Source organism: Anopheles arabiensis, chromosome 2 (assembly GCF_016920715.1).
Source record: "Anopheles arabiensis isolate DONGOLA chromosome 2, AaraD3, whole genome shotgun sequence".
In the NCBI taxonomy this organism is placed as follows: Eukaryota; Metazoa; Arthropoda; class Insecta; order Diptera; family Culicidae; genus Anopheles; species Anopheles arabiensis.
In genome coordinates this window covers 65,523,316-65,550,897 of record NC_053517.1, presented here as the reverse complement: position 1 = coordinate 65,550,897, position 27,582 = coordinate 65,523,316, and the positions used below count along the sequence as shown (strand labels likewise).

Below are 27,582 nucleotides of genomic sequence, written 5' to 3'. Positions count from 1 at the left end.
TGAATCGCAGAAAGCACACGTATACCTAACTTCTCTTCAAAACGGGCGTAAAAACAATCAATTGAAAATCGAACACTTCCATCGTCATCAAAAGCATACCTTCCCAGTCAGCGAAACACATCAAGCATTTTGCAGAAGAAAAAAATCCAATTAGCATAACACACATTTGGAACCTTGGAAAACTCCCCTTCAGAAACATTGTCTCAGTAAATAGCTCATCACCGCATATCTATGCTTCACTTAACCATATCCCGATTTGACCCAACGACCAAATTCAAACAAACATATTATAGTTTAATTCTATGGATTAAATCACCTTTACTGAATGTCTCCGGTGACACGTATTTATGGTGAACTTTCTCAATTCTACCATCATACGGATAGCGAAGAGACAAACAGACGAATAAAACTATAATGAATTATTTGGATTAATGAAAACTACACTAACGATCGATCATCTATGCATGACGCACAAGCATATGAAAGGTGCAAACAAATCCTGAGGTGTTTTAGCGTACTCTGAGCGCTCGGTTTTTGTTACACAATTTAATTTTTGTCTCACTTGTTAAATGCTTTCGTGTTTCAAATGCTGGACCGATGAAAGACGGGGGGCTTGGGGCTGCCTGGTTTGCTACATGAGTAGAGTTCTGTCTTTATGGTTCACTTTACGAACAAATCCATTTTAAGGGTTTTTGCAATATTCTGACCACTCTTACAGGCTTTCCAATAATGTTAGGTCTCGTTTCTATAACATTATTAGTCGCGCATGAGATATGTTCCAACAGCCATCACCTATTTTATTTCGATCACAATAGTTTCTTTTATTTCTTCCACATGAATTTCAACACAGTATAGTCAACATTTCCTTTGCAATTGAAATAAATTTGCAAGTAACGGTAACATTAATTTTGAAAATATGCTTCAAATCTTTCAGGGTTCAAATCCCTGTGAATAACCAATGGAATTTCGAACTACGGATGTTTGAAAATCATGTAGAATAAATGAAAAAGAGATAATTGTGATTAATGTAAAACATGTGATAGCTGTTCGCAACAAGTCTCATGATGGGCGAATAATTCTGTTCACATTGGAAAGTGACTCGGGAAAACATGTATGGAGTTCGGTTCCTCAGTACTAAGCTGTAGACGTTTTCGTATATCGAATATTGGAACAAAAAAAATCATACATATTTTATTGACCATCACATTTGTTTTATATTCCGAATAGTGATTGGAAAATAGTATTTTGTAACTGGGATAGGCAATTTAATAAGCCGGAATAAATAAATTATTATCTGCAAATTAACACCTTCCATTTTTTGCAGCTTCTATAAGTGTGGGATGTGAGCAGTACTATTCCTTTACTCTCGAGTTTGTTGTACATACAAGGAATTCAATTCAAATGATTCGGCAATCTCACTATCTAGGACGTTGATGACTGCACTGCGAAAATCCTAAAACGTCCTAAAATAGTACCTGATAATGCAAACCTCTACATATAAAGTCAGACTATCCTACTATCCGTTTTGCAGATGTATGTTGCAGTTCGAAGGATAACTTATACCTCAATGTGTCCCCACAACCCAAGCATGTGTATTCAATGACGTATTCGAAAACATGCACCCAAACAAATCAGCGCCGGTCACAAATATCTAGCACTTCCAATATGATCAACTCTTTTGCCACAAAGGAAACAATTTACAGAAGCTATAAATAATTTAATATACATAAAGCTTGGAAAAGAAAGTCTCAAGTACGCAACCTTTTCGTGAGAAGATCGCTATTTAGGATTGTTTCACCAAAGCACGCATGTGTGGTACATGGTAGTTTATGAGAAGAAACAACACTACATGAACTCTATCAAACAGGATTCGAAGAAAAATTCAGCAAACGCAGTAACATTGCCTATGCAACAGCATTACTGGGATTGCACTTATATGCTTTCATGATTTTTGTTTTTACTTCCGATACTGATCGACAGATTTTGAATTCTCACTTCGATTTATCTGAGCCAATCCACCTGAACCAAACATACGTCCTTTCTCTTTCTTAACCCAATCCCTCACATGCACACATCGCACACATACGAAAAAACGAACATACATTCATCAAATCTATCACCACAGTTTTGTGGCATATTGCGTACCTCATTCCTTTCTTTTGTTGCTGATCAGGCACTAAAGATCATCATATCCGGTTGGTCAACAATTTGAAAGATCTTAATTTCTTTGTTACACGCACAAACTTTATCCATTACACATGATACATATGATCATTCTGCCTACATAGATGATGATATTTTACATCTGCTGTTCAATTACACTGCACGTCGTGCTAATGGATCCTCTTAGCAAATGCAAGTGAGTTTTCCTTATTATGAGGTCATTGAATTGAATAGCACAGATGATTGCTTTAGAAATGTACAGAATATGATCCAGCCGGGAATGTGAACCTCATCTCTGGTCACGAGAAACCAACAACAATCTCGCTTAATAGTGTACTATCAATATTGGATGTGAGCTGACAATCTGCTACAAACCCGAACAGAAAATGCAAGGCCCTGTCTAAACCGGCCCAACATCGCTCTGGTACCGAGCCGTCAAATAGTTGGCTGCTTCACTCATCTGTTCAAGCGACCGGTACAGCCCGATCAGATGCATGCGAAACTGTTTGGCAAGCTCAGCGCTACGATCCTGCTCTTGATTGCCCTCCGACTCGATACCTGAGTCGTTTTCCGCCGACGTTTCACTGTCGGAATCGCTCAGCGTACTCGCCGAGTTGGAGGAAGCTACTGATACCGTGCTCGGGCGTCGAATATGGCCCTTCACCGATGTCGCCGTCGTCGTGGCAGGACTGATGCTGCTGTTTGCTTCTACTTTTTCACTTCCGGCCACTGAGGATCCGGTGCTGTTATTGGTGTTCATGGTCACGTCCGAGGTTGTGTTACTGCTAGTGCTGCTTGTGGCGGAGCTGTTCGTAACATTGGTGTCTGTGTTATTGCTGTTAACCTTTGACGAGGTTGATTTCGTCGAACCCATAACAACCGACTCTTCCATATTATCTTCCGCATCCTGGCGTCCCCAAAGCAAATCTACTTTGACTATTTTCAACATGTTGTAAATTTGAAACAGTTCCGCCGTGTTCAGGACTTCGCGTATCGAAGTACGGTTTGATTTCTTTCCATGATGTGCTCCATGGTGTTGTGCTTTTGGTGCAACCGGTACCGTGTCCGTAGCATCACCAACCTATGAAAATAGAAAATATAAAAAATATGTAAAGGTTGAAAATCAGCTGTACGCATACAATTTTATAATGTATTTAATTAAAATTTATATTTAGAGTAGGGCATATTTTATTCAAACGGTTCTTCCGGCCAAATTTCTTCCTGCAACTATGTCTTTCTAATCTATAATGCATTTTCTGGCGATATAAAACTAAGATGATTTTCTATTTACCATATCCATAAAACAAACGATGATGATATTAGCAGGTCTTTTACAGTCATAATACTGTATTAGTTAACTTCTTTTTTGTTTAGCGCATCAATCATAGTGGTAGTCAATTAAGGACCTTATTATCACAAATATTTGCTATACTATTAGCTGAACTATTTTTGCTAAACTATAAGCTAAAATGACTTGTTGGTTTATCCAACCGACGCAGGATAGTCAAACTTGCATGTGAGGAATTCGGTATATACGAGGCTTAACCCTTGCAAGGGCATGCAGTTAGGTTGGTAACTTTTATAGGACTTTCACTTAACAAAAGAAAGACATTTCTGAAATTCAAACTGATGTTGCGCATGATCAGCTACATATGTAGCTGCGCATGATCATTGTCTGTAGTATGCCTGCACGGCATCTTGCCAACACCTTACAATGTGCACCTACGGACTAATGGCACAAAATAACACAATGCATCTATATGAAAAGGTTTCACTTTCGTTTTGTCAAAACTCATTTAGTACAAAAGCTCTTCGGTAGCATAAATATAAACAATAACAGAAAAGAGAAATCATTCAACCATGCAACAAGCGGTTAATAACTGCGGCTGTGAAAGTTTTATCAGTGTTCCCAAAGTGTTTTAACTGTTTTTCTTTCTGGAAATAGTCCACTAAGCAAACTTTATTCCTTGTAGGTGAGTTTTCCTTATGATGGCGTCATTGAAGAACAACATTGGTCATAAGAAGTGTCCTCCCAACTGCTTCTGACTAATAAATAGTTAAACTTAAACATTCTTTATTTTATTTTATTTTATTCTACTTCTACCTAATCTGGACGAACGCCTTCGTCCATGCAAACTCTTGAATCTTTCACAATTATATTATAAATTATTATTTTTTTATCTATATTATATTGTACACCTACAGACAAAAATCACAGTGAGTGAAAGGAGGAAGGAAATACAATGCATAAGGGCCAATCAAGCTGATGCAACAATCGACATTAACCAAGCTGGCTGAAAAGAGCGTTGTAGATGTGGATTGCAAAAATGCCTCTGTGGCTCCATTAAGAAGTGAAAATTGCACGCGGAACAGCCCCGGCAAAGGAAAACAAAAAACCTGCAATGGCTCGCCAAGGCCCGTGAAGCAAAACAGTCGCTATATGAGCCACATGAACAGTTGCTTGCTTGTTGTGGTGGTGGACACCATATCGCTACAGACATCACAAGCATACTTTCTGCAAACGTTTTATTCATCGCCATGATTTCTACCACATTACAAGACTGTTGAAAATGGTATCCAATTTTATTTGTATGGATGATGATCACTGTTATAAAAGAACGTTATTTATTTATTTATTTATTTTTTAAAGTTTAGCATTAACAGCTATTGAAATGATTTTCAATTTACCTTTCGATCCATCAATCTGCAGGGAACCAATATCGTTTCATCCATCATGTTGACAGTCTTGACAAACGTTTCCATCGCATTCAATATGCTTTGGTTAGAGAATTCTTGGTCATCGTGGCGGGCGATTCGTCGCAAGCAATTCCTGAAACAAGAAAATAAAAATATGTACTGCACCGTAAGTGTTACATGCATCGCCCACATTTACTTCACTTATAGTATATTGGAAATTCATTATGCATATAGCCAATGGGACGTGAGAATAACAACACTTGGCATGTCTGATTTCAAGAGTGATTGGTGCAATTAATGTCATAAAATATGAAATATGTACTAGTGAATGATAAAGATATAAAGACGTATCACCTACAACATTTGTCCTTAGACGAGCGAGTTTTATTTAAAGGCGGTTAATGAGTTATTTTTTCGAGCTTCATGAAATACAACAATTTATTTGCTATCACATTTCATAACATGACCTTCCGATTATTTCGACCAAAACGGGATCATAAGTCACCTTTGTACGACATGTTTAATAAATTTATGTAAAAAAAGGCATAATTTTATTCAACAAATAATACTAAACAATCATATAACGTAAGGAATAATGTAACTCAATATTAAACAAAACACTGTCATTAATGCTGATATTGTACAACTAGAGTTACAGCCATTATGTTTGTTTTTAATCTGAAAAATTGTACAGCCAAATTTTGCAGTTTCCAGCACAATTTACCGACTGCCAGCCTCAGAATGTTTTTAATTCTTCACAGTGTTTATTTTGCACACATTAAAAAACGAAAACAAAACTCGTGGAACTGTTGCACTAACTCCAACGAAGTTGCCAACAAGTTCAAAAGTAGCACAAGTAGCTACCATATGTGTTCTTTTTTTTTTAAGCGTACAGTGAGGATACAGTCCTTGGCAAGGAATGGTGATACACCATACAACTGCCCTTAAAAAATATAATTTGGCAAACTTTGCTATCCATTTGAATCCAATGCAAGCGAATAAGATAACAAAAACCTGCTTAAAAGGTACTTCAATAACAAGATCATCATTGCAGGTGAAAGATCGTTATCGATTAACTTCTAACAAGCAATGAAGAACAACCAATTTGCCTTTGGCCTGCCATGTCCAGATACAATTTTATTAATTACTTTATGTTTTAGTAGATATCCGAATGATCTTGTAAGCCAATCAATGTGCCAATTGCATTCACAGCACCCTGGAACGTAACTAAACGAGTTGCTATGGCATAACCAACCAGGAACGACGCCTAACTACCACATGTACGACTTGCCAGAGCTGCTATTTCCAGTGAGAACACGTAAATATATAGAAAATAGAAAATAAGGAACTGTTTTATATGAACTGTTTTATATTAAGCGGGCCGCATTGGTTCATAAATAATGGTGTTGAGGACATTTTTCCGTTGCCTGCAGCTAATGCAAACGTTTAAATTTCGTCTTTATAAGAAAATACTAACATATAATACACAAAACTTCTATAGCTTTCTATTATATAATCTTCTAATTATTTAATTATTTAATTTTAATTAATTATTTAAACGTCTCTGAAAAGCAGCAATTACATTCTCTTCAAAAATAGTCACAATAATTAACTATTTATTAAGAAATGCGGGCCGCGAGCCGTAGTTTGGAGACCCCTGCCTTAAACCATGGATTATGCAGTTTTAGAGCTATTCATATGCCATAAGTTTTTTTTTGTCTTCGAATAACGAGCACGTACCTAACACGTATGAACAATTATTCGTTCAAGTTCAAAATTGAACTTGGCGCATTATCATATCTTGCAAATACATTCAATCGAAACACGATTGACCTTCTCTGGTTTTGGTAGTGTGTGACAAAAATACAGTTTTACAGTCAAACGTACGGTAATTGCTCAGCAAACACACGTCGCATTGCTATTGCTTGTATCGTTCCTTCACCTGTCTTGTCTACCCGCACAAGTAGCATTCAAAGTACCCGATGAAAGTGTACCTATTCCCCTGGAATGGGTAACTTTGCCGCGCTGGCACGCAGTTTTGCTGGAGGTCAATCGTCCAATTGTGTCGCCACCGAAAATCAAGTACACTCACCACAAAAGTATGAAATTCCAAAGTCCAACCATTACAATGTCGCGCTACCTACCTCCAAGGAAATGGCTTCACCAAAAGCACGCATAGGAGAGCCTGCTCTACGAATTTTGAGGCCGTTTGTGCTGTACCGTGCGTACCATTTCTGCTGAGGTCGTGACAATTTGACGGTTACCGTTGGAGGAGGACCAACAGTGCCTTCTTTTACCTAACGGACAAACCAGCCCCTTCCATTCGCCGCTGTCTCAAGGTCCGGCAGAGCAATACACTAAGTGGTGGAAAAATGAGAGTCACGAGCATACCCTAATCATCATCGCGGGACAGGTGGGAAGGCTATTTTGTTTTTGATAGCAAAGGCTGTGTGCCACACGGTTCGCCAAACAAGGAAGGTCGAGGTGCAAGTGAATGTCACGATACTGTACACATAATTTGGGGAAGTGTCTTGAATACCAAACACCTATTCCGAAATAACGGCACGCTACCAGCAGTGGTTATAGTAATAAGGTTATATTAGTAATAGTTTAAGGTTATATTAGTAATAGCAAAATTCAATGCTAGGCTAGTGGCAAGGTTCAACAACATTAAGCTAATTGCTAAATTATCATCAACATCAACACACGTTAGCTGTATGCATGTACAAAGCTAGAGACGATATTGAAGCTAGAAACACATTTTAAATCCCTTCGCTCTAACAGCATTTGGTCAGGACAGGACACCTTTTCTCGTACAATCTTATCCTCTCAACTTGTCAAGACACTCTCACTTTCATTTACGATCAAAACAAAGTTTCCACCACCAGTGTTCGCGCCCATCTCAATGTATTGGGCAGGCTGGCTGCATTGTCCAGATGGTGGCGTAGAGACTATGGTGCAATGCTACAAAGATTTTCCCCACCATCTCGCTTAGACACAGAGTGCAATGCAGCAGGGGAACCGATCTATTCGGAGTGACGATGTTGGGTTTGGGTGAGGACGGGTCGTATGATTGCTTCATCGTCGCCTCTCGTGGTACCCTAGAGAGCTAGTGGTCTGACCGGTCCACCTTTGTATGCTGCGCGCGCGCGCGCTCACACACACTCGTCGGCAAGGAACGACGTTCACTCGGTCGACCTTGGCAAAAATTAACTGTGAATGAACGAGACGCGATCTGATCGACGAACGTGCGCCACTATACAACTTACAGCCTTCTATGAAGCCGCCCTCCTAGGTCGTACGACACGACGTACGCCCGCCATGGACTGACTAAATCGGTGCTGAATTCATTCGACAGGTGAATTGGCACTGGCACGAGTCGTGAAAACACGCCATCGATGCACACAAAAATAAAACCATGACACACAGGATAACATGCGGCATTTGCATGCTCCTCGATGTCGAAAATCAAATGCCAGGATGATATTGCTTTTTCCGTTAACCATTAATGAGGAAAGCCATTTTGCATCATACTAGTTACTGTCCTACCATTACTAACCTATTATATTTACTACTACTGCTATGGCATTTTGCATAGACAGAATTTTGTATTCAATGAACAATGGGTTATCATATCTTTGATCATAATACATCTCTATCCTACCAACTATCTCGTCGCTCAATACATCGCAGCCTAACATGTCATCAAGGCATTGCACGGCATGCATGTGTGGCTGTATCTAAGCGGTTACATAAAAGATTGACCAGTCAATACCGCTTGGGTGGGGAATTGGGAACGAAAAGAGGGTGTAATGCCACAAGCGCAACCCATACTCCAATGATCAGGCAATGGATGGAAACTGAAATCTTAACTGCCAGGCGAGAACAGCTTCGTCGAAGAGTCGTCGTCGTCGTGAGACCTATCCCACCATTTTGGACCACCACAGATCGGTGTATTGCGAGTCCCACTAATTTGGAACGGCACAACAAAACCCCAGGACGTAACCGGGTTACGGTGCAGTGACTTTTGCGAAACTTTCGGACAACTTTCGATGCTCTAGACATCCCGTCTCTGGCGGGAGTGTCCTCGACATGCTTAGCGAAACGAAATGCTATGAGGTGACGAAAAAAAATGCTCGTCTCAGGCATTATTGCGGGCAATCTGAGGTGACATAACAGCTTAATGGTTGTTTACAAACAAAACATATTCTCCATAATCCACGTAATGTTCCTAGTTCCAGGACTAGGTGTATCAAAAATAATGTTTTAAAAAAACCTTGGATTCAAATAAAATTGCAGGCAGTCAGTCTCCGAGCTTTACCGGATTAGAAAGTACACGATTTGCACAGTTCAGCAGATGTTTTAATGTACAAATTCTGCTGATTTGACAGAATAAAAATCAAATGCGAAATAATATCGTAACTTTTAAAAGGAAACACGTATTCTTCATTTAAAGCCTACTAAATAAACAATTTACGGACTAAAGCCTCGGTGTACCTTGGAGACAACCGGTATATTGAAATATCATTGCAAACAACTAAGTCTAGAACGGCGAGGGATTATTTCACACCACAGAAGCATTCCGGGTAGTGAGGTTTTCACATTCGCGTTGAGAAGTAAAAGTTGTTTCCAATTTATTTCAATCCAAGTTTCCGTTTCTTCAATGTTCTCCCGGAGGGGTCGTTCCATTCTTCCAAGGACAGATGGTCCTTATAAACCACTGTATCATAAAGATGCCTGACGATATTGCCGACGTCCTTCATAGATCATTTCCTACTATTCATTGCGCACAAAATTGAAAAAAGGATTGAATGTTTTTCATAGCACAAGTAACGATGCAAATGTTTTATAAAAAGAGATATCAGTAATGGAAAAAGGAACGAATATATCGCTCCTGGGTCACAAAGAATCGATTATTCATTTCCATACCGTGCGTTATCTACATAGACCGGAATTGGAACAGAGGTTTAATAGGCATTTAAATTTAAACTATTCAACCTGCGGGTTGATGACAACAGGTCACCAACGTTCAAACGCAAAAAGTTTCAAAACAATATTAATTATGCATACGAACTCCCCAGGGTAAGGTTGGCCTTTGTTTTGCCATATTAAAATATCACTTAACCACAGCGAAGAACATGCTTTGAGCAGTTTGACCCAGTGATCGAATAATTAATGCACCTGCCGGTTGTGCACAGTCCATTTGATGTGTTGGCTCTGTTGGTCATTCTATCGTCAATACGTTTATTGTTTTGACTTATATTGTGCAATTGAGTTTCCTTGGCCTCAAAATATAACACGCTTTCGATCAATAGAACTAAGCTATGCTTCAAGAGGACTTAAAAAACGAATCGATTCATTAGCGGATGATTTAGCAACTTAGTGTTATCAAAAATGAATTTCCGAAACTGGTTTTGCCGGTTGGATCTTTGACACGACACACACACCCGTATTCCATCTCGGACACTGCCCACGTTGGTAAATTAGTAATGCTCCATAGCTACACAGACACTAATCACTCTTATCGCACTTCCCATTGCACCGCTCGGTTCGACCAGACAATTACCTCAGCGTTGACAGGTATGTTATAAAAGGGGTTTATTTATTCTTCTTTTCTCTCTTTTTGTTACAGCGAATACCATTAAACGAAGCACCTGCACAAGAGAGCGTCCGACATAACTCAAGCCATGGGCAAGCAATCTGGCAATTTCCACTAAAGCCTGTGGGAAGCCAAAAAGTGCGGAACATTCCAGTGCCATAATATTGATGCGAACAAAAAAGCGCCGATACAGCGCGAAGCCGTTTCCGTTTGGAAAATGGAACGTTTCTCCACCACATAAGCAGTAGGATACATGCACGTGATACCAGCTTCTAGAAGGCTTTTACACACACATTTTTTTTTTGTAGCCCCACCGTTTTGTAATCTGTTCTTCTTTATCCTCTTGATTTTCCGACGGACGGTCGGCTGTGCGAAGCGACTGAAGAAAATCATCTGATCGACGCGGAACCCCAATACGCAACGGCCTGTGTAGCAATAGCGTTGGTTGTATTGGTGTTAGGCGGTTTTTACACACCTAGCGTCATAGCAATCTTTGTATGTGTTCGTATCCGGCAACGGTGCAACGTATCCAGTGCGCATGCACCAGACCACACCACCATCAAGTGGGTACAGAAAAACCTTTGCAGCAACCAACGCACACGCACACACATGCACTGTTCCGTCCCTGGCAAAGGTGAGGCAAATTTTGACACTTCAAAACCGCCAGCCGGGCGTTATCTCATCTGATGATACGATATCATATACCGTTTCCTAACTCATCCCATGATCTTTATAAGTACTTTCAGGCACTAGCAAGATAGGGGCTTCCCGTTATTGAATCATCTTCTGAATCATCGTTGTAAAAATTCCCCGACCGACACATACAAAAATGGTTATATTCTTTGTAATAACATCATTAATTTGCTTTCCAACAAACTTACATACACTTATGTGCATCGAGTGTTATCCGCACTCAAACAGCTCACATAAAAAACTACATTGCCATATCACCACCCCATGGCCATCACTGAGGCATAAAGTGTATCCGAAATACCATTTGCAACGAACTGAAACAAAACGTAGTTGCACAATTACTGGTGTTTGCGGACGGGTTTGCAATCCGTTTGCACTACCTTGATCAGTTGTACATAAGTGTTGACCTTAAGCAACGGGAGGCACACATGTCGAGCTCCGTGTATCCTCGGATCTATCGAGTCGAAGATACCAAACATTGATCCATGGCCAACTGCGATCAATCGTAGCGAGTAAGTCTGCTAGCAAAAGTCAAGAAAGGAAGGATGTGCACAACGGTGCCGACGATACGATTTCCCCAAAACACAGCTTTAGAATCTCATACAATGGTGTTGAAAGCTTACCGGCTGTTTTCCATGTTTGTGGGCAGATCCGTGTATCCGTTCATGTCGTCCTGTCTTGGCTGTCGGGACAAATGTTTGTGTTGTGGAAATTGTTGCTCACAATTTAAGACACAGGATTATGATTAACTTTCTCCTGCCTTTCCGAATTCAATTTAGCGCTTAACGTACGGCACTTTCTCACACAATCACACACTTTTTGAGTATCAAAAGCGCAGCTCGCAGCTCTTCGTTTTGCAACTACTTGAATGTATGATTGGTTTTATCCCCCCGTTTCGCTTCGAAAGCTGATGTTTTCCTGCTAGCTGTGGTTGAATTGAGGCGATTTTTGTATAGCCTTTGCTGAACGCTCGCTCTTGCTGACTTTTACTATACCGCTTTCTCGATTTAACACAGAGATGTACGCCCTTTTCTTCGAGCAGGCACGCACATACACACACACACACACACACACACTTGGAAGCTGCTAGAAGATATTTCTGATATTCTGTTTAAGTGCAACGCTCCTTATTATCGCTGCTCCTGCCTTGCCAATGCTCATAACACACTTCAAAATTTGCACACGCTCGCTACTGCAGACAAACGCACATACACGCACACACACACAAGCACACACCTCGATGAATAGGTGTGGAAAACGAAATTCTGCTGCCAAATTTTCTATCACGGAACAACGACGACAGCCTTCGCCTTATAACTATATAAGGCGCACGGAGACTTTTCCTCGCGGTGGACTTGTACGTTTTAGGATGAATTTCGCTTCCCTGCTAAAGGCGCGGACCGTTTGCGTTTTCTCTCACGGACAGGCACACAACCTACGCAACGCGACGGACGACTTTCAATTGGGAGAAATACGTTACTGCAAAGCAAAGTAAACGCTTCGCTGCTGTTCAGCCCTACAGTGCCGTGCGTGCTGTTAAGACTACTGCGCCGAAGAACTTTGGCAGTTATTTAAAATAATGCATGAACATTTAAAAAAATCATAATAAGTTTTTAATGTATTAGTTTTGAATACATTTTTCGGTTAATTTTTGATCAGCATTTAATTAGCGTTCACTTAGATTCTTATCGTGTCATGAAACACCTAAAAACGATACTTCTAAAACATACGCTATGCACTGTACAACACACACGCGCTCACTAAACTGTCAAGCCTTTCAGTGCTTCTCTGTCTTGCATCAACATGCCTGGGGGTTCACTGTCTCATTCAACGGATCGGCTGATCGTATGGCGGCCTCTGATTGGTTGATTTCAGGCAAGCGTGGAAGTGTGTGCAAAATTCGTGAATAAGCCGTCTGGTAAAAAATCAAAACGACTATTCGTTTGCAATGCATTGTGGGCATTCAACACTTACTGACAGGTCAAATTTTGCTGAACAGAGTCATTTAAAATAAAAGAGCATCTAAAGCTTTCATGCTCATTAAGTTGAACGAATAATCAATGAAGAATTAAAAATAAGGTAGAGTGATAGCTTTTTGATATTTGAATTTTGTATAACTTTTATAGTTTAATCCGTTCCCAGATAATCGATGCACTATTGTACAAGTTTTTTTTTACAGGAAAACCTCGACATACGTTACATACATTACATACATCGAGTTTTCGTTGATGTTTCACCTGTCCAATAGTTCATTTCGCTGTGTATTTTTTCAGTTTGTTACAAAAAACATTCCACTTCGCGGTAGATTGAACGCAATCACAGCGCAACTGCGATTGCTAATACGATTTGACATCCATTTTGATAAGGGCAGTTGCGTTCAATTCGGACGCAATAGTTTTTACCACTTTTTGTAATTGAAATATTTTTAGAGAAAACTCAAACAATATTGTCGTAAAAATAAATAGCACATAGAGCAAAAAGTACTATGAAAGTGTTTTAATTTCGCATTAAGTTACAAAAAATGTGAGTTTTATATTTTACCACCCAATTTCGCATTGATTGCGCTGATTCAAGCCCGAAAACGATTTTGATAGTTTTGCCACAAATTGAGAGCACTGACAGCGATTTAAATCACGCTTAATGTAGAACTGCTTTTAGAAACATCTTATAAGTAAGTCGATGTTGATAAGGATGAGTTTTTTTTTTTCATTCAGGAGGAACGGTCCAAAAAGGCCGTATTGTTATTAGGAATAGTTCATGTTTCTTAAAGATTTAAGAACATATTCTTGCAACAAACACTTATGAATATTGGCATACATTTCATACACCACAAAAAATAACTGCATCCAGGCTTACCCAAGTGCTTACCACACAAATCCACTAAACGACCCCTAATCCGGATCTAAAAGGCTCAAGCTCGCAGCCTAAGAGGAATCTAAAAAGACTTCGTTTATCAAACGGTAAACGACTGATGCATTTTTAATTTAACAAAAAGCTGGTGGCGCCTTTTATTGGTGGGATAGCTAGCCAGTGTAGCTGTTCTAGCTTTGAGAGCTTTCTCCTTTCCTCAGTACTGTTGTATGGTTCCGCATTGAAGTTATGCAAATGGCCAAAGCCTTACATTGTTAAATCTTAAATGAAAAGCTAAACTGTCTCTTGACAAATTTGAATTTGGCAATGAAAAGCGATGACGCTAAATCTCGCAATCTCTTATCTTAGCTTATTAACAATATTTGAAATAAACAAATTTAATAATAATTTAATTGAAGTTATGCATCGCTATATGTAGAACGGTGATACGAGTGATTAACTACCAAACTCCAATATAAACCACCAGAACTCAAGCTGAAGAATGGAGATTGAGTAATGGTCGATGGTGTTGATACCCGTGTATCTGACTTTGACCTTTCGGCCAATTATTATAAAATTTTGCTCGAAATGTCAGATAGCTATAAAAGCTTAATCGGTTTGAAAGTTAGCGAAACACACAGCATGAAAAGGACAGCAATAATATAATCATGATTAAAAAGCCACACATTTTATTGAGCACAACCGAGTGAATCTTTGAAGCTTTCTTTTTTTTTTTTGTATGTCCTATCAATTTTCCAGTCGTTTAAGCCTAATTTGCGGCGCATGGGTACTAATAGCAGGATAATCAGTCCTTCGTACGTCCTATAAACGATCCAGCCGGGGGTTGAACCTACGACGGGCATGTTGTTGAGTCTTATGATTTGACGACAGTACCACGAGACTGGCTATGAATCTGTCCTGCGTTTATTCATCCTTGATTTGCGGTGTTCATGGAGATTGGTTCTCTCTGCGGTTTGTATCCTGGATCTAAATTTGCTTATAGTCTGTGTATTTACCGTACTGCAATGATTAATTTGTCAATTACTTTTAAGAGAATTGAGACCGTATCGATTGCCCAGGGAATGCAGAGTGCTTACTGCTCCTAGCATAGTCATGGACAATTTATTAAGATTTGCAATGCATATTTTATTTACCGCCATAACCCGAGTATCAACAGTTTGTCTAGGCCGGTCTCGTAGTACAGTCGTCAACTCGTACGAATTATCAACATGCCCGTCATGGGTTCAAGCCCCGAATGGACCGTGCTCCCATACGTAGGACTTGGCTATCTTGCTATGGGTAAATCAATACGTCACTGAAAGCCAAGTCCACTGGATGGTACAGACAGGCCTTGACTGACAACGGTTGTTGTGACAAATGAAGAAAAATGAAGAATAGTTTGTCTGTGTTGAATCCTTCTGTTTAAAGGCTACAGAAGGATTGATAATGAAAATTTCTTTTAGCCATACAGTACGTGTATTACAAATTTTCTCCTTTGTAGTGCTCTAGACACAATTGATCCAACAATTGATGTTTCGGAAAAAATGGATGATCATTGTATGATATTTGAAGAAAAAAATATTTTCTAGTTCGTTTTAACTTGCGATGATTTGTTATGTTCGAATTTGTTGGTTTGTTCAAATCTTATGTTCAAATCTATGTTTTGAAGCGTTTTAAACATGTTATGTAATTTGTAATATATGATTATGTAATACTATTATTTTAAATGCTCTGTAAATCCTTGGAAGATTTTTGTTTTATTGTATTTGTTTTATATTGCGAATTTGTATGCATTATGGTTTATGAATTCTCTTAGTGTGAAAGATACAGATAAAATCACAGTTTAAAAATTAACTGATATCGTTCATCTCATTCAAAAATTATCGTTTACTTGATGTGTCCTCTGATAATTATACGGTGTTCTAGAAATCGCGAGAATGTCCGAAAGCCAGACTATCTGATTTAATAAGCACACACTCTCTTCCGATGTTACTCGAAAAGTATCATACGACAAGGAAAAAGGCATAAAAAGAAACAGTATAATTGAACGCACCATAGCTGAAACCATAGTGAAAGGTGGAACAGAATAGCGGAGTAATGAAGAAAGCGCATCACCCGGGAGGTAGGAGTCGTCAACATCGTACGATGGTCATTTTTTTGCTTCAATTTTTGGCTTTCGTTTTGAAACCTTTCAAAGCTTGTTGCTGCCAATTCTAGCCGCTGCATCCGTTAACCCTTTGGGATGTAACGGGCCAATTGTCACAAAATATGAGTTCTGCATTCGACAAAGTGCAATAATGATGGGTATGAATTTGCTAGTATCAACCGAATGCTGCTTGAAATAGCATAGCAATAATAGTTAAAGATAATATATACAGTCACGTATGCAGCCCGTCACCCAAGGGTTTTGTGAGGTAATATAGAAATAAGAACAGGAGAATGCAGTTCCCCACTCATTCATTCGCCACGAAGTATTACGAAAGTTCTAGGCCGTCGTTTCGCAAATTTTATTAATTCGATTGAGCTCGAATAGAAGAAAGGGAATGTAACAGATGTCGTGATGCAATGGAATCATGCGATACGGATCACCCATCGCAATTTACACTGGCGAGCATGATGATTAACAAAGCTTTGTCAAAAGGAACTCTCTAGAGTTAGTACCAGTTGCCACAAAAGAAATGTCAATCTGTAACACCCATCTGTAGATGCATTATGTGCAGTAAAGCCATTTTCAAACGGTAAATCAGTGCAATTTTTCGTTTATAAGCACCATTTCCGCAGAATGAAACAGAGATACTTCAAAAGTTATGCATTATTGATGACACACTTCTTTTGTCATTTTGGTGCGGACATCATGTGCTATAATTTGTTGTGATAACATAATTGCCATGCCTGTTGTTTCTAGTATGGATGTGTATGGATCGAGAACATCAAGGAAAATAAATATATATCATAGACTCGAATAATGCAAGCAACAATCAGTTAATGATGATCAGATAATCAGATCCTTACAAAAAGCACGTTGTAGAGTTTACATTACAAAATAATTAAAATAATAATAATAAATAATAATAAATAATTAATAATTGAACTACATTTAAAACTAAATCAAAAGAGCTAGCTTTTTGGAATGCATTAACTGTTTTATAGAAGTCATCTAAATTAAAAAAAGAACTAAATAAGACGGGTCTGGTGGTAAAATCTTTGACTATGTGATTTGACTACATGTCCGTCATGGGCCCCAAATGGACCATACCTCCATATGTAGGACTGATTATCCTACTATGTGTAATCAGTAAGTCACTGAAAGCTAAACCTAATAGTAGAATAGGCAGACCTTGACCGAAAACGGTTGTTGTACCAAAGAAAGAAAAAAATAAATCTAAATAAAATAATAAAAAAAACAAAAATACAGAAAGCACACTATAAAGTTCATGAATTCAGTTGATATAATCTCCGTTTGCGTATTTAAAACGTATCTAGTGCTAAATACAATTGTTATTCCAGTGTTTTAATAAAGCACTTTCTGTCTGATAAATTCCAGCTTTCTAGCAAAAGGTTCATGTTAACATAAGCAAATCAACGATGCTTGAACCAAGCAATCTAAGAATTTTCGAGTAGAGCTCATTTGTTTGTAATGATTTCTTAATCAATTCTTTCTCAGTTGTATCCTTTATCATCAAGCATTTAATAAAATTTCGTTCGTGTCAGATGCACCAATTCTGAAATATATGACAAACGTAGCATATCGCTGCCCTTTGAGAGTTATTATTTAAAAGTAGAAATTGTGTTATAAGTTAAAATCGGGATGTGCGCGGACGCACTTCCCGGCTACCAAAAATTGCGCATACGAGTTATCCACATGAGGGATAATCGCAGGGGTCAACCCAACCCAGAGTGCAATGGAAGAGCCTCGCCCTGGGGGAACCGCCTTGCTGATCACGGTAACCCCTATGCCAGGTAAGTATGCTTTCTTCAACGCTTTCTGGCCCTCCGGATCACTCGCCGACATGCTGCGCTAGCGATTGCTTACCCCACACACATGCGAAGGGAAGCTAGCTGCCTCTTTGCCCTTATGCTCTCGCCGAGATCAACAGCTCCTCTCACCGGGCATACCTACAGCGAGATTCTCTTCTCATCGCAAATCACCACCATCACCATTGAAAGGACCAGAGCGAGATAGCGCATTTCTTTTCTCAGTACGCAGAAAACGGCACGGTCATTTTTGAATGGGAATCTTGTTTACCAACATGAACCTACGCCCCAGCTTTTTACAAGGATTTTTTTATTCCTAAAGATGATTATGTAGAGCTTAGATGTTCTATGAGCAGAACTGAAAAGTAGCATCTATGTTTGATTGTTAGAAAACAAAATTAGTTTGATTAATTTTTGTCACGATTCTTCTAAGTTGTCTACCATATAACATAAAAACACGGAATTAATTTGTACATAAACCACAAGAAGAAATAATGAAAATTATTGATCAAATCAAGAGAAAAGCAAAACATTTATTTGTTTTGATATTGAACATACAACTATCAAAAACGTGGCAAATGTATTTTCTTATCCACTACAATGAAAATAATATGCCCCAATACAACTGTTGAGGATCGAAGTAGATTCCGGATGAGATGGTCTTGCGAACCAGATATGAATAATTGAGGATGCTTCATGTTGCCGGATTTAGTTTCATGAGTGTGTATATGTAGTAGGGAATTGTAACAGTATAATAAATTAATCAACAACGGGTGTATTATTTTTCGCTTCAGTTTACCATTCCTTTATAGTTAAATCTTTTCTTTTCTTCTTTTGTTGCTTTATCTCTATAAACTCTTTTCTATGACTACGCTATCGAAATGGATGCCGGTGTAGAAGATAATCCACGTGACCAAAAAGCACGCGAAAGATGTCATGAAGCCTTCTTTTACAACTTCCCACATGCCGCCATACGCATCCTCGTCAATATTTTGGAAGCTAGTGCTGTACAGATAGACGGCTCCACAATTCAGTAGAGCAAACCTGCAAGAAAATATCAGCTATGTTACTGTTACGGCGTCAACACAAATCGTTCTCTCCTTACAAAGCAAGTGCGATGAAGCCTTTCAGCGGAATGAGACCCATTACTATGCCGATGAGAATGCTGAGCACTTGCCGGGCCCAGTACACGACATCCAGAAAATCGTCCTGAAAATGAACCAGATTAGTATTATAACTTTGTAAGAGATAAATTATCGATATAATCTAATTTTGCAAGGGGGATGGCAAATGATACAATATTGACGAATAACATGTCACAACATAGAATACTGTCGGGATTTAGAGCAAGCAAGATGAGGTGTTGTAAATATGTAGAAGCCAGTTTAATCTATTTCGGTCTTGATTCATAAAATCAATGCCGAAGGGATATAAATTAGCAGGGGCTTCTACACTAGAGCATGTGTACCATACCTTTTCTGTCCATTCTGAGTTGGGTTTTATAGCACGATTCCACACTGAAGCGATGTGGGACTGTTTGCTTTTCGCCATTTTCTCGGAATTGGGGCTTTTAGCTACCATTGTTACTGATTAATTGAACTCTTTTCCACGACTTTGGTATCGCTTTCAAATCGGTAAAATCCGCAAGCCACGGTACGATTTGCTTTTTTATTGTTATTATTAGCCTGCGAAATTTTATCAATTATAAAATGACAGAAATGCAGTGACAACACACATCCCGTACAACGTGGCGAGGGTTTTTGACGTTCGAATATTGCTGCATCTCGCTCATTTTCTCTACCCTTCCTTTTCGTGCCTACAGTGCTCGTTTCGAGATGAGATTTTGTGCCCCTCTCCACGTTTGTTCATATGCCTTTCGTTGTGTTGGTAACAATTTTCGCGCTGTACCGGAGTGTGTGTATAATCGCTCGATTTCTCGTGCCGTTTCTTTCGCGCATGTGGACGCTTGAAAAAAACGTAAACAAACTCGGTGGTTGGTGTGAATGTGGAGTGAACAATTTTGTATTACTTTTTGCCCTTGTACATAGCAGATTTTCTATTGATAATGTTGTGCCACGAGTGCATGAAGCTGTATCGGTTTATTTTTAAGAGATTGGTATGTTGTGGCACAAATCCATTAAACGACCACTAAACGGGTTCTAAATGACCCAAGCTCTCTACCTAAACGGAATATAGAAAGACTTCGTTTAACAGGCAGTGAACGACTGATGCATTCCAAAAATAGCAAAAAAAAAAAACTGATGGCGAACAGGTGGTGGGATACCCAACCAGTGGGGTGCTTTCCTCGCTTTGTGAGCTTTGTCCTTCCCTTTATACTGTTGTATGGTTTCGCATTGAAGTTGCATCGCTAGAACTAGAACGGCGATACGATTGTTTAAATACTAAACTCCAATGTAAACCACCAGCACTGAAGCAAGTGAGATTTGAGTTATGATCGTTGGTGTTGATACTTTTGTCATGACCACATGACCATTTATATAGATTTTTACTCGGAAAGTTAGAGAACTATATAGATCATAATTACACACTATAGTCGAAACACATTGCATGAAAAGGACAGTAATATAATGATGAGTTATAATACACCATCTATTGAGCAAACCAGTGAAGGCCCTTCACGATTCTAGTCAGTATTTGTATGGATTTTGACAGTTGGAGGCTGAAATCATGTAAACATTCCATACAAAACCACACAAAAAACTAGCCTGCAATTTTCAGTCTAGATTATTCCAGCCTCAAAGCTAGAATTAGATTCGAGTACCTGCTCGAAAATACGGTGTTTACCTTTACCCCAAGGTGCATTAAAGAGATCACGTGGTGGAATCTCCCAAGCGCCACAGATTAAGCTTAAACGACTGGAAAATTGAATATCCATAGAAAAAAATGAAAGCTCCACAGCTTCATTGGTTTGATCAATAGATGGCGTATTACAACTCATCATTATATTGCTATCCTTTTCTTGCAATGTGTTTCGACAAGTTTCATCTTATCATGACCTATATAGCCTTCTAACTTTCCGAGCAAAAATCTATATAAATGGTCGTGTGGTCAGATACATGGGTATCAACACCAACGGCCATTACTCAAATCTCACTTGCTTTCTCCGCGGCCGCGAAATTCCGGTCCGTGTATTTTCGGCCTTTGATTTTTCAGTCGTTTAAGTTCAATCTGTGGCGCTTGGGTAGTGTTACAGTGTATGCCTATCCTACGGCTTTTATGTGTTATTTTACAGGCAATGACAATGTTACCACCGGTGTGGAGGAACTGGAAAACCGTAAATGCCGCACCACTCAATAAACTTATTGGACTGCCGATTTTGCAGGATAATAAGTGTTGTGAGCAGCCGTGCCGACCCTTGGACTTGCCGTGGCAGTTGGGCTGCCACCGGTCAACGTCCAGGAGGACGACAGTGTGTACACGCACACTGTCGCACACACTAAGCGCGCAAGGCTTCCCAAGTAGCAGAGCCGAAGTTTTTCAGAGATTTTTCTGTGTGCCAAAGCGAGATGCCCTGTCTTCTCTCTCTCTCTTTGCTAGATTTTGGATAGCAAACCGCCGCGCGTGTAGAGGTGTGTGCGTGTGACGAAAAACGACGGATGAAAAACGCGAGGAGCGGGGTCCGAAGTCTTTCGTTGGTCACACACACATGCATCTACCAGCGGATTGCGCTACACCGAGTCTACCCATCTCTCTCTCAATCCACCATGATTTTTTCTGCTATCGCACTCATCCGGGTGTTAGGCATCCTCAGTCTGTCCAGAACTTTCGTTGTGGATGGATGTGCGGGAGTGATGTGCGATTTCTTGTGTCCCCTATCTATATAAATGGTCGCTCACTAAGCGCGCAAGGCTTAGTGTGTGCCGAGCGCCGAGCAGAGTGTGTACGAAGGCCGATCGAGCAGGAGCTCTCGGCAGGGGCGCTCGGTGCGGCTGGTGCGCGGCCCATAAAGTATACACACTTAAAAATGTTTGCCGAATCTCGGTTAATTTTTGCCGAGATCTGCACAACTGAGATCTCGGCAAAGATCTCGGTTAAATTTCTGTTGCCGAAATATCGGTTAAAAATGCAATTGACATTTTGTTTTGACGTTTACGTTTAACCGAGATTTTCGGTTAGAGCAATCCGAGATTTCAGCTAATTGTAAAAACAATTTTTTTTTAATTTTAGTGGTTTTATTTGCGTAAAAAGTTAGTTTGAGTTATAAAAACAAACACAATTATTTATTGAGCCACATCCATAACAGCCAGACCCGATGCTGATTGCCGATGTACATTTTCTGCAGCATGATACCACCATCGTATCTGTAGTTGGACGGCAGGAAGTCACCTCCCCACCCCCAAATAATGAGAGTTGTGGTGGGATGGGAAGCGCAGGGACGGCCGCCGGTACAACACCAGATGGTGTTCAGCGTTTGGATGTATTAAAGGTGCAGGAAGATGGGCCGGGCATAGAGCGGGCACCGGTACAGACACGGTTCTGTAAAGCGGGCAGAGTGAAACAAGCCTGAGTGAACCTTGATTGGAAGTCACGTGGTCGAGTATTTGGATATTTACCTCGTGAAGGTAACTGGAAATGAAACCTGGAAGTCCGAACGGGCCGGCAAAGGTTGGTCCAATCAGACTAGCATCCGGTAATCCTTGGATAAGGACTGCTTCGAGCGACGATCTTATGTGCACTGGCTACGTGCGTTGACAGAGCTTCCTAGCCCACCCGTGTCCGATCGTACGCTACTGATCGGTCTCTTCACGCTGGGTATCATATTTTCATTTATTTTTCACACTATTAATTTTATAACACAAAATCACTCCGAAAGGTATCTGCATCGACAAAATGATGAATGACAGATAGAAAACCGAGCCTCGGCTAACTCAAATAACATAGCCGAAATTTCGGTTATTTTGACGGATGACCTCGGTGACGGGCCGGCGAGCAGTGTTAACGTACGTAATCGGCATGTTGTGTTGCCGAGTTTCGGTTATAATATTTTTTTAACTGATATTTCGGTTTTAAATGGTACTGATTATCGGCAATGGGAAATTTTCAACTGACATATCAGCAAGAATCGAAAGAGCCGACGAATTTCGGCAGTTTTTTTAACCGAGGTCGTGAAATATTTTTAAGTGTGTACGTTTAAAGTGTTCGTTCATTATGTATTTTATTTATATCGTATGTTTAATAAGTGTTTAAATAAAGCAAAAGTGTTTAAACACAACAGTGGCGACGAGGATGGGATCCTCCTGCGTAAGGGGGATCCCAGTACGAACCCGCGGACGCCATCGCGATTGGGCACGTCTTTCGCTGCATCATCGCAGCAGCCATCGCGATGGCAAAGGTCCGGGATTCCGTGGAAGGATTGGGCCGCCGCCACCGCCAAGACCGAGGTCCCCGGCTGCCGTCCCATCAAGGGGGCCATATGGGCAGCGCTGCACACTCTCGGCGACGTGTGAAGGTCGCCGGGCTGCAGTCCAAGCAGCGCCGGCAGCGTCATCGGCGAGGAAGCTTTCCGCCTTGCTGCCGGGCTATGGGCGAGAGCGTCATCCGCCAGGCTGCAGCCCCAGCTTCAGCGGGCGAGGTTCATTGCCGCCCTGAGGTAACAACAGCAGTCATGCCACTGTGTCCTAAGAGGGCGAGGGATCTAAGCCGCCCTGGATGCAGTGTGGAAAAGGGACGAGGACTCATGCCGTCCCGGGTGCTGCTCTGTATTATGGGGGCGAGGTTGTCATGCCGCCCCGGAGACAGCCACAGTGTCTAAAAGAGGGCGAAGGTGTCATGCCGCCCTGGATCCAGCACCACGAGCAACAGCAACGCGCAAAGGAAGGGCGAAGGATCAAGCCGCCCTGGCTGCATCGTGACCAAGAGGGCGAGGGTGTCATGCCACCCTGGTTGCAGCATCATTAGCACCTGCATCAGCACCAGCAGCAACGGGCAGCAGGAACGTGTGAAGGAAGGGCGAGGGTCCATGCCGCCCAGCATCAACAACAGCAGTCCTGGATGCAGCATCGCAGGTTGGAATGGGGGCGAGGTGGTCATGCCGCCCCGGCTACAGCTTTGTTCGTGAGAAGGGCGAGAGTCTATGCCGCCCGTGGTTCATCTTCAGCACCGCCGCTACAAGATCGTCATCGCCGACCTGGAGCAAAGGGACGATAGCAGGGCAGAGAAAGGCGCAGGTACACCGCCGGTACACAGCATCACCGCCGCCGCAAGTAATCGTAGCCGATGATGATCGAGCGCGATTAAAGGTGATGGCGGGGCGGAAAAGGGGTGCCGGTAGCCGTAGGGCAAGCAGAAGCTTCCGCGCCACAGCATCCACCGAATACACCAGCATCGGCCGGGGGGATGTCACCACACCGGTATTCCCTCAGTGGAATATCCCGTGTCGGTTCGACCCCTCCGGATAAATAAAGGGGGAGATGTTGTGGACAGCCGTGCGTGCCGACCCCTGGACTTGCCGTGGCAGTTGCGCTGCCACCGGTCAACGTCCAGGGGGACGACAGTGTGTACACGCACACTGTCGCACACACTAAGCGCGCAAGGCTTAGTGTGTGCCGAGCGCCGAGCAGAGTGTGTACGAAGGCCGATCGAGCAGGAGCTCTCGGCAGGGGCGCTCGGTGCGGCTGGTGCGCGGCCCATACAGTATACGTTTAAAGTGTTCGTTCATTATGTATTTTATTTATATCGTATGTTTAATAAGTGTTTAAATAAAGCAAAAGTGTTTAAACACAACATGCACACATTCGCATGCGGTTTATTCCATACTTTTTCTCTCCCTTCCAACACGTGCTTTGGCATACTCACACTGTGGAGACGGCAGAACGGTCTCCTCCTTCCAAATTTACCGTTCTTCCTCCTCTCGATCTTTTTTCTTCTTACCGCGGCCGGGGTACCATCAGAGCTGCGCGCTGGCTTTAGTTTTTCCTCCTCTCGTTCTTCCTTTCTCCAACCGTTCCCGGGGGCTGCGCGCGTTTCGACAGGTTCTTAGCGCAATCCAGTGCGTTGTTTTGTGGCTGAGTTGTGCTGAACGCTGTCAATAAAAATGAACCAATAATTAATGCATGTAGTACGTATTACTTTGGATAGTTTTACGTATATGATGAGAGCAACACTTACCTTAATATTTTAAAACTGGAAAACAATTTCTTTCCGTCACCCACTTTGAAGATTGTTGATGATGCCAACAGGTAGGCGTTGATGAATGGCGCATGCACCTGTAACTTTGAAGACGATAAGCATTATTTGAATTAGTACATTGAAGCACATATGAGATCAAGAAACTTACCTCAACAAGTTATTTAAGATAAATCATTCCACAATGGAAGAAGAAGCAACACTGCGCAAAATGTAAACAACGAAAGTAGGGGAGACAAGAAATCGCACATCACTCCCGCACATCCATCCACAACGAAAGTTCTGGACAGACTGAGGATGCCTAACACCCGGATGAGTGCGATAGCAGAAAAAATCATGGTGGATTGAGAGAGAGATGGGTAGACTCGGTGTAGCGCAATCCGCTGGTAGATGCATGTGTGTGTGACCAACGAAAGACTTCGGACCCCGCTCCTCGCGTTTTTCATCCGTCGTTTTTCGTCACACGCACACACCTCTAAACGCGCGGCGGTTTGCTATCCAAAATCTAGAGAGAGAAGACAGGGCATCTCGCTTTGGCACACAGAAAAATCTCTGAAAAACTTCGGCTCTGCTACTTGGGTTGTATGTTTAATAAGTGTTTAAATAAAGTACAAAAGTTCCGAACATAAAAATAAGAAACGAATATGCATCAGTGCACTAGTAATGGGAAATTTTTAATGATCAGGTGTGGTCCAGTTCGCTAAAAAAAATGAACTAAACGCGTGCGGTGATTCTTTCGCACGCCCAAGATGCGGTATGTTTCTAAATATCGAGTTTATGCTGCAAAAATGTCCACACTATTTAAAATTTTTAATTTCTACAAATCACCATTTACAAGTACAGTGGAGAGCCGTTTATCCGGGTACCTTTTATTCGGCTTTCCGTTTATCCGTGCTGTTGAGAAATGACAGTTCAATACAAAGGTGACATTGCGTTATGAGGAGGATATTTTGAAAAAGCGGTTATAAGAGCACATTGTCATAACAAAACACTATAATGCATGGCAAATTTTAAATATTCTCTTTAGAAAAACATGAAGTTAGTAAAAACTGGGTTATTTTTATCAAAAAATAAGAAAAATTTCCAAAACATAACCAGGAATTGGTGATAAAATATATCATTTGACTCATTATCCGGGCGAGATCAAGTCCCGAGAAGCCCGGATAAACGGCGCTCCACTGTAGATAAAAAAGAAATCAGGCGTGAGGCGAATCCTCTACTAACATATAAAAAATTGAATGAATGAAATGAAATGAAGACATGGATAGCAGAATCATCATGCATTCTCGTTCTAGTAAACACACTATCAAATCTACCAGAGTGAAAAAGCATGCTGATTTTTTTGTGTAAGAGAGCGAACACCGCAACGCGTGCGGTGGTTTGTCGTACACTTTCACAGTCGGCAAGGAGATTTTCCTCACGAAGAATCATTACCGTACCGCTATGGTGCCGAAGAATCATTTCCATTTATCTGGTAGTGCGGTACTCGTTCACACAGTGTAAAGATTGGAACGAATCATCCAATTCTATTTCAATTTGCCCATGTCTACAGTGCACACATGCTCGCATGCCCTCATGCACCGCTATGCACATCGAGGCTACCTCCAGTATGTTCCGTAAGTATTGTTGTGTGTGTTCGTTTAATTATATGTTTGCCTGATCTTCTTTTTATGTGGACTGCTCTCGGCTAAGCATGTCGTGCTGGTACGGTCAGGATGCCAATCATTCTCCAGGTCACTCGGCCCAAACATGCCTTCCTTCATCCTCATCTGGTCCTGATCAGCGATAGGTGCTTCTCCATTATCTTCAGCCCTCTAGCTCCCTGTGCGGTCCTGCACGTAATGCCATGCGGCAGATCGATTCGCAGAGCGCTCAAGCACCTTCTTCGCGCGGTCGCTGTTAAACACATTCCGGTAATCGTATCTTGCTGACCTTGCCTCCGTCAGGAAGATTATCCCAAAAATCTCGCTCGCAAAAATGTCCAACGCATGTTGGACACATGCCACAAGAATGCGTATGATAGCGGTGCTGTGCACAGATTGTTAGCATCACTTCCGTCGGTATGTTCGGTTTCCCGTCAGCGTTTTCCCGTGGGTTCATGGCGCTTCTCCACATATCATGTTCGAGTATACCGTCTAAGATGGTCCGAAGGATGAGTTGTTTGATCCAGTGATGTGCGGGTAAACCCGAATACTGCAAATGTCCATTAGATGCAAGAAAGCATAAGCAATCCAGTTTGAATCAGATCAGACCAAAGAAGCCTCAAAAGCCGACCCGACCTGCTGCACAAATGGAGCAACGTCGCTTATGATTTCTTGTTTCAATCATTCGGGTCAATCACGAACTCGTTGATTGCGACTCCAACCTAGCGCACCTGCTGCACCCACGGGGCCGAATCGTTTCAGATTGGCACGCACTCTTCTCCAGGAATTTATTATTTTTTTGGTAATTTAATTTTG

At 41.2% G+C, this 27,582-nt stretch overlaps 2 protein-coding genes, 2 long non-coding RNA genes and 1 other non-coding gene across 6 annotated transcripts; 1 reads left to right on the top strand and 4 right to left on the bottom strand.

Annotated features, from left to right (window-relative positions):
- Positions 1-1,156: 1,156 nt before the first annotated feature.
- LOC120908390 (osteocalcin 2) lies at positions 1,157-12,627 on the bottom strand. Its single transcript, XM_040319337.1, has 3 exons — positions 11,776-12,627; positions 4,852-4,993; positions 1,157-3,244 (listed from the first exon to the last, which is right to left on the bottom strand). Exons 1-3 carry the CDS (start codon positions 11,817-11,819, stop codon positions 2,564-2,566), a joined length of 867 nt encoding a protein of 288 aa, XP_040175271.1. The 5' UTR covers positions 11,820-12,627; the 3' UTR covers positions 1,157-2,563.
- LOC120908392 lies at positions 10,200-11,081 on the top strand. Its single transcript, XR_005741130.1, has 3 exons — positions 10,200-10,338; positions 10,419-10,703; positions 10,768-11,081. It is a non-coding gene; the product is annotated as an uncharacterized LOC120908392 (long non-coding RNA).
- A 5,178-nt stretch (positions 12,628-17,805) lies between the features above and the next one.
- On the bottom strand, positions 17,806-17,970 carry LOC120899229. Its single transcript, XR_005739032.1, has one exon. It is a non-coding gene; the product is annotated as a U1 spliceosomal RNA (small nuclear RNA).
- A 783-nt stretch (positions 17,971-18,753) lies between these two features.
- LOC120893463 (respirasome Complex Assembly Factor 1) lies at positions 18,754-19,696 on the bottom strand. The gene is made up of 3 exons (XM_040295382.1): positions 19,451-19,696; positions 19,083-19,186; positions 18,754-19,021 (listed from the first exon to the last, which is right to left on the bottom strand). The coding sequence occupies exons 1-3, from the start codon at positions 19,556-19,558 to the stop codon at positions 18,826-18,828; spliced, it is 408 nt and encodes a 135-aa protein (XP_040151316.1). The 5' UTR covers positions 19,559-19,696; the 3' UTR covers positions 18,754-18,825.
- Positions 19,697-24,758: 5,062 nt separating this feature from the next.
- Positions 24,759-25,307, bottom strand: LOC120896081. 2 transcript variants are annotated; one of them, XR_005738399.1, is made up of 3 exons: positions 25,275-25,307; positions 25,106-25,203; positions 24,759-25,019 (listed from the first exon to the last, which is right to left on the bottom strand). It is a non-coding gene; the product is annotated as an uncharacterized LOC120896081 (long non-coding RNA). The 2 variants fall into 2 exon arrangements; XR_005738400.1 differs by having other exon boundaries at positions 25,106-25,209; positions 25,275-25,286.
- Between the last annotated feature and the right edge of the window lie 2,275 nt (positions 25,308-27,582).

Excerpts from the sequence above, each read along its gene's own strand:
- LOC120908390 (XM_040319337.1), bottom strand. The coding sequence starts at position 11,819 with ATGAACGGATACACGGATCTGCCCACAAACATGGAAAACAGCCG. Across the intron at positions 4,994-11,775 it reads ACAAACATGGAAAACAGCCG|GAATTGCTTGCGACGAATCG; the intron begins GTAAGCTTTCAA and ends TTCTTGTTTCAG. Across the intron at positions 3,245-4,851 it reads GCAGATTGATGGATCGAAAG|GTTGGTGATGCTACGGACAC; the intron begins GTAAATTGAAAA and ends CTATTTTCATAG.
- LOC120893463 (XM_040295382.1), bottom strand. The coding sequence starts at position 19,558 with ATGGTAGCTAAAAGCCCCAATTCCGAGAAAATGGCGAAAAGCAAACAG. Across the intron at positions 19,187-19,450 it reads ACTCAGAATGGACAGAAAAG|GACGATTTTCTGGATGTCGT; the intron begins GTATGGTACACA and ends GTTCATTTTCAG. Across the intron at positions 19,022-19,082 it reads GGCTTCATCGCACTTGCTTT|GTTTGCTCTACTGAATTGTG; the intron begins GTAAGGAGAGAA and ends ATTTTCTTGCAG.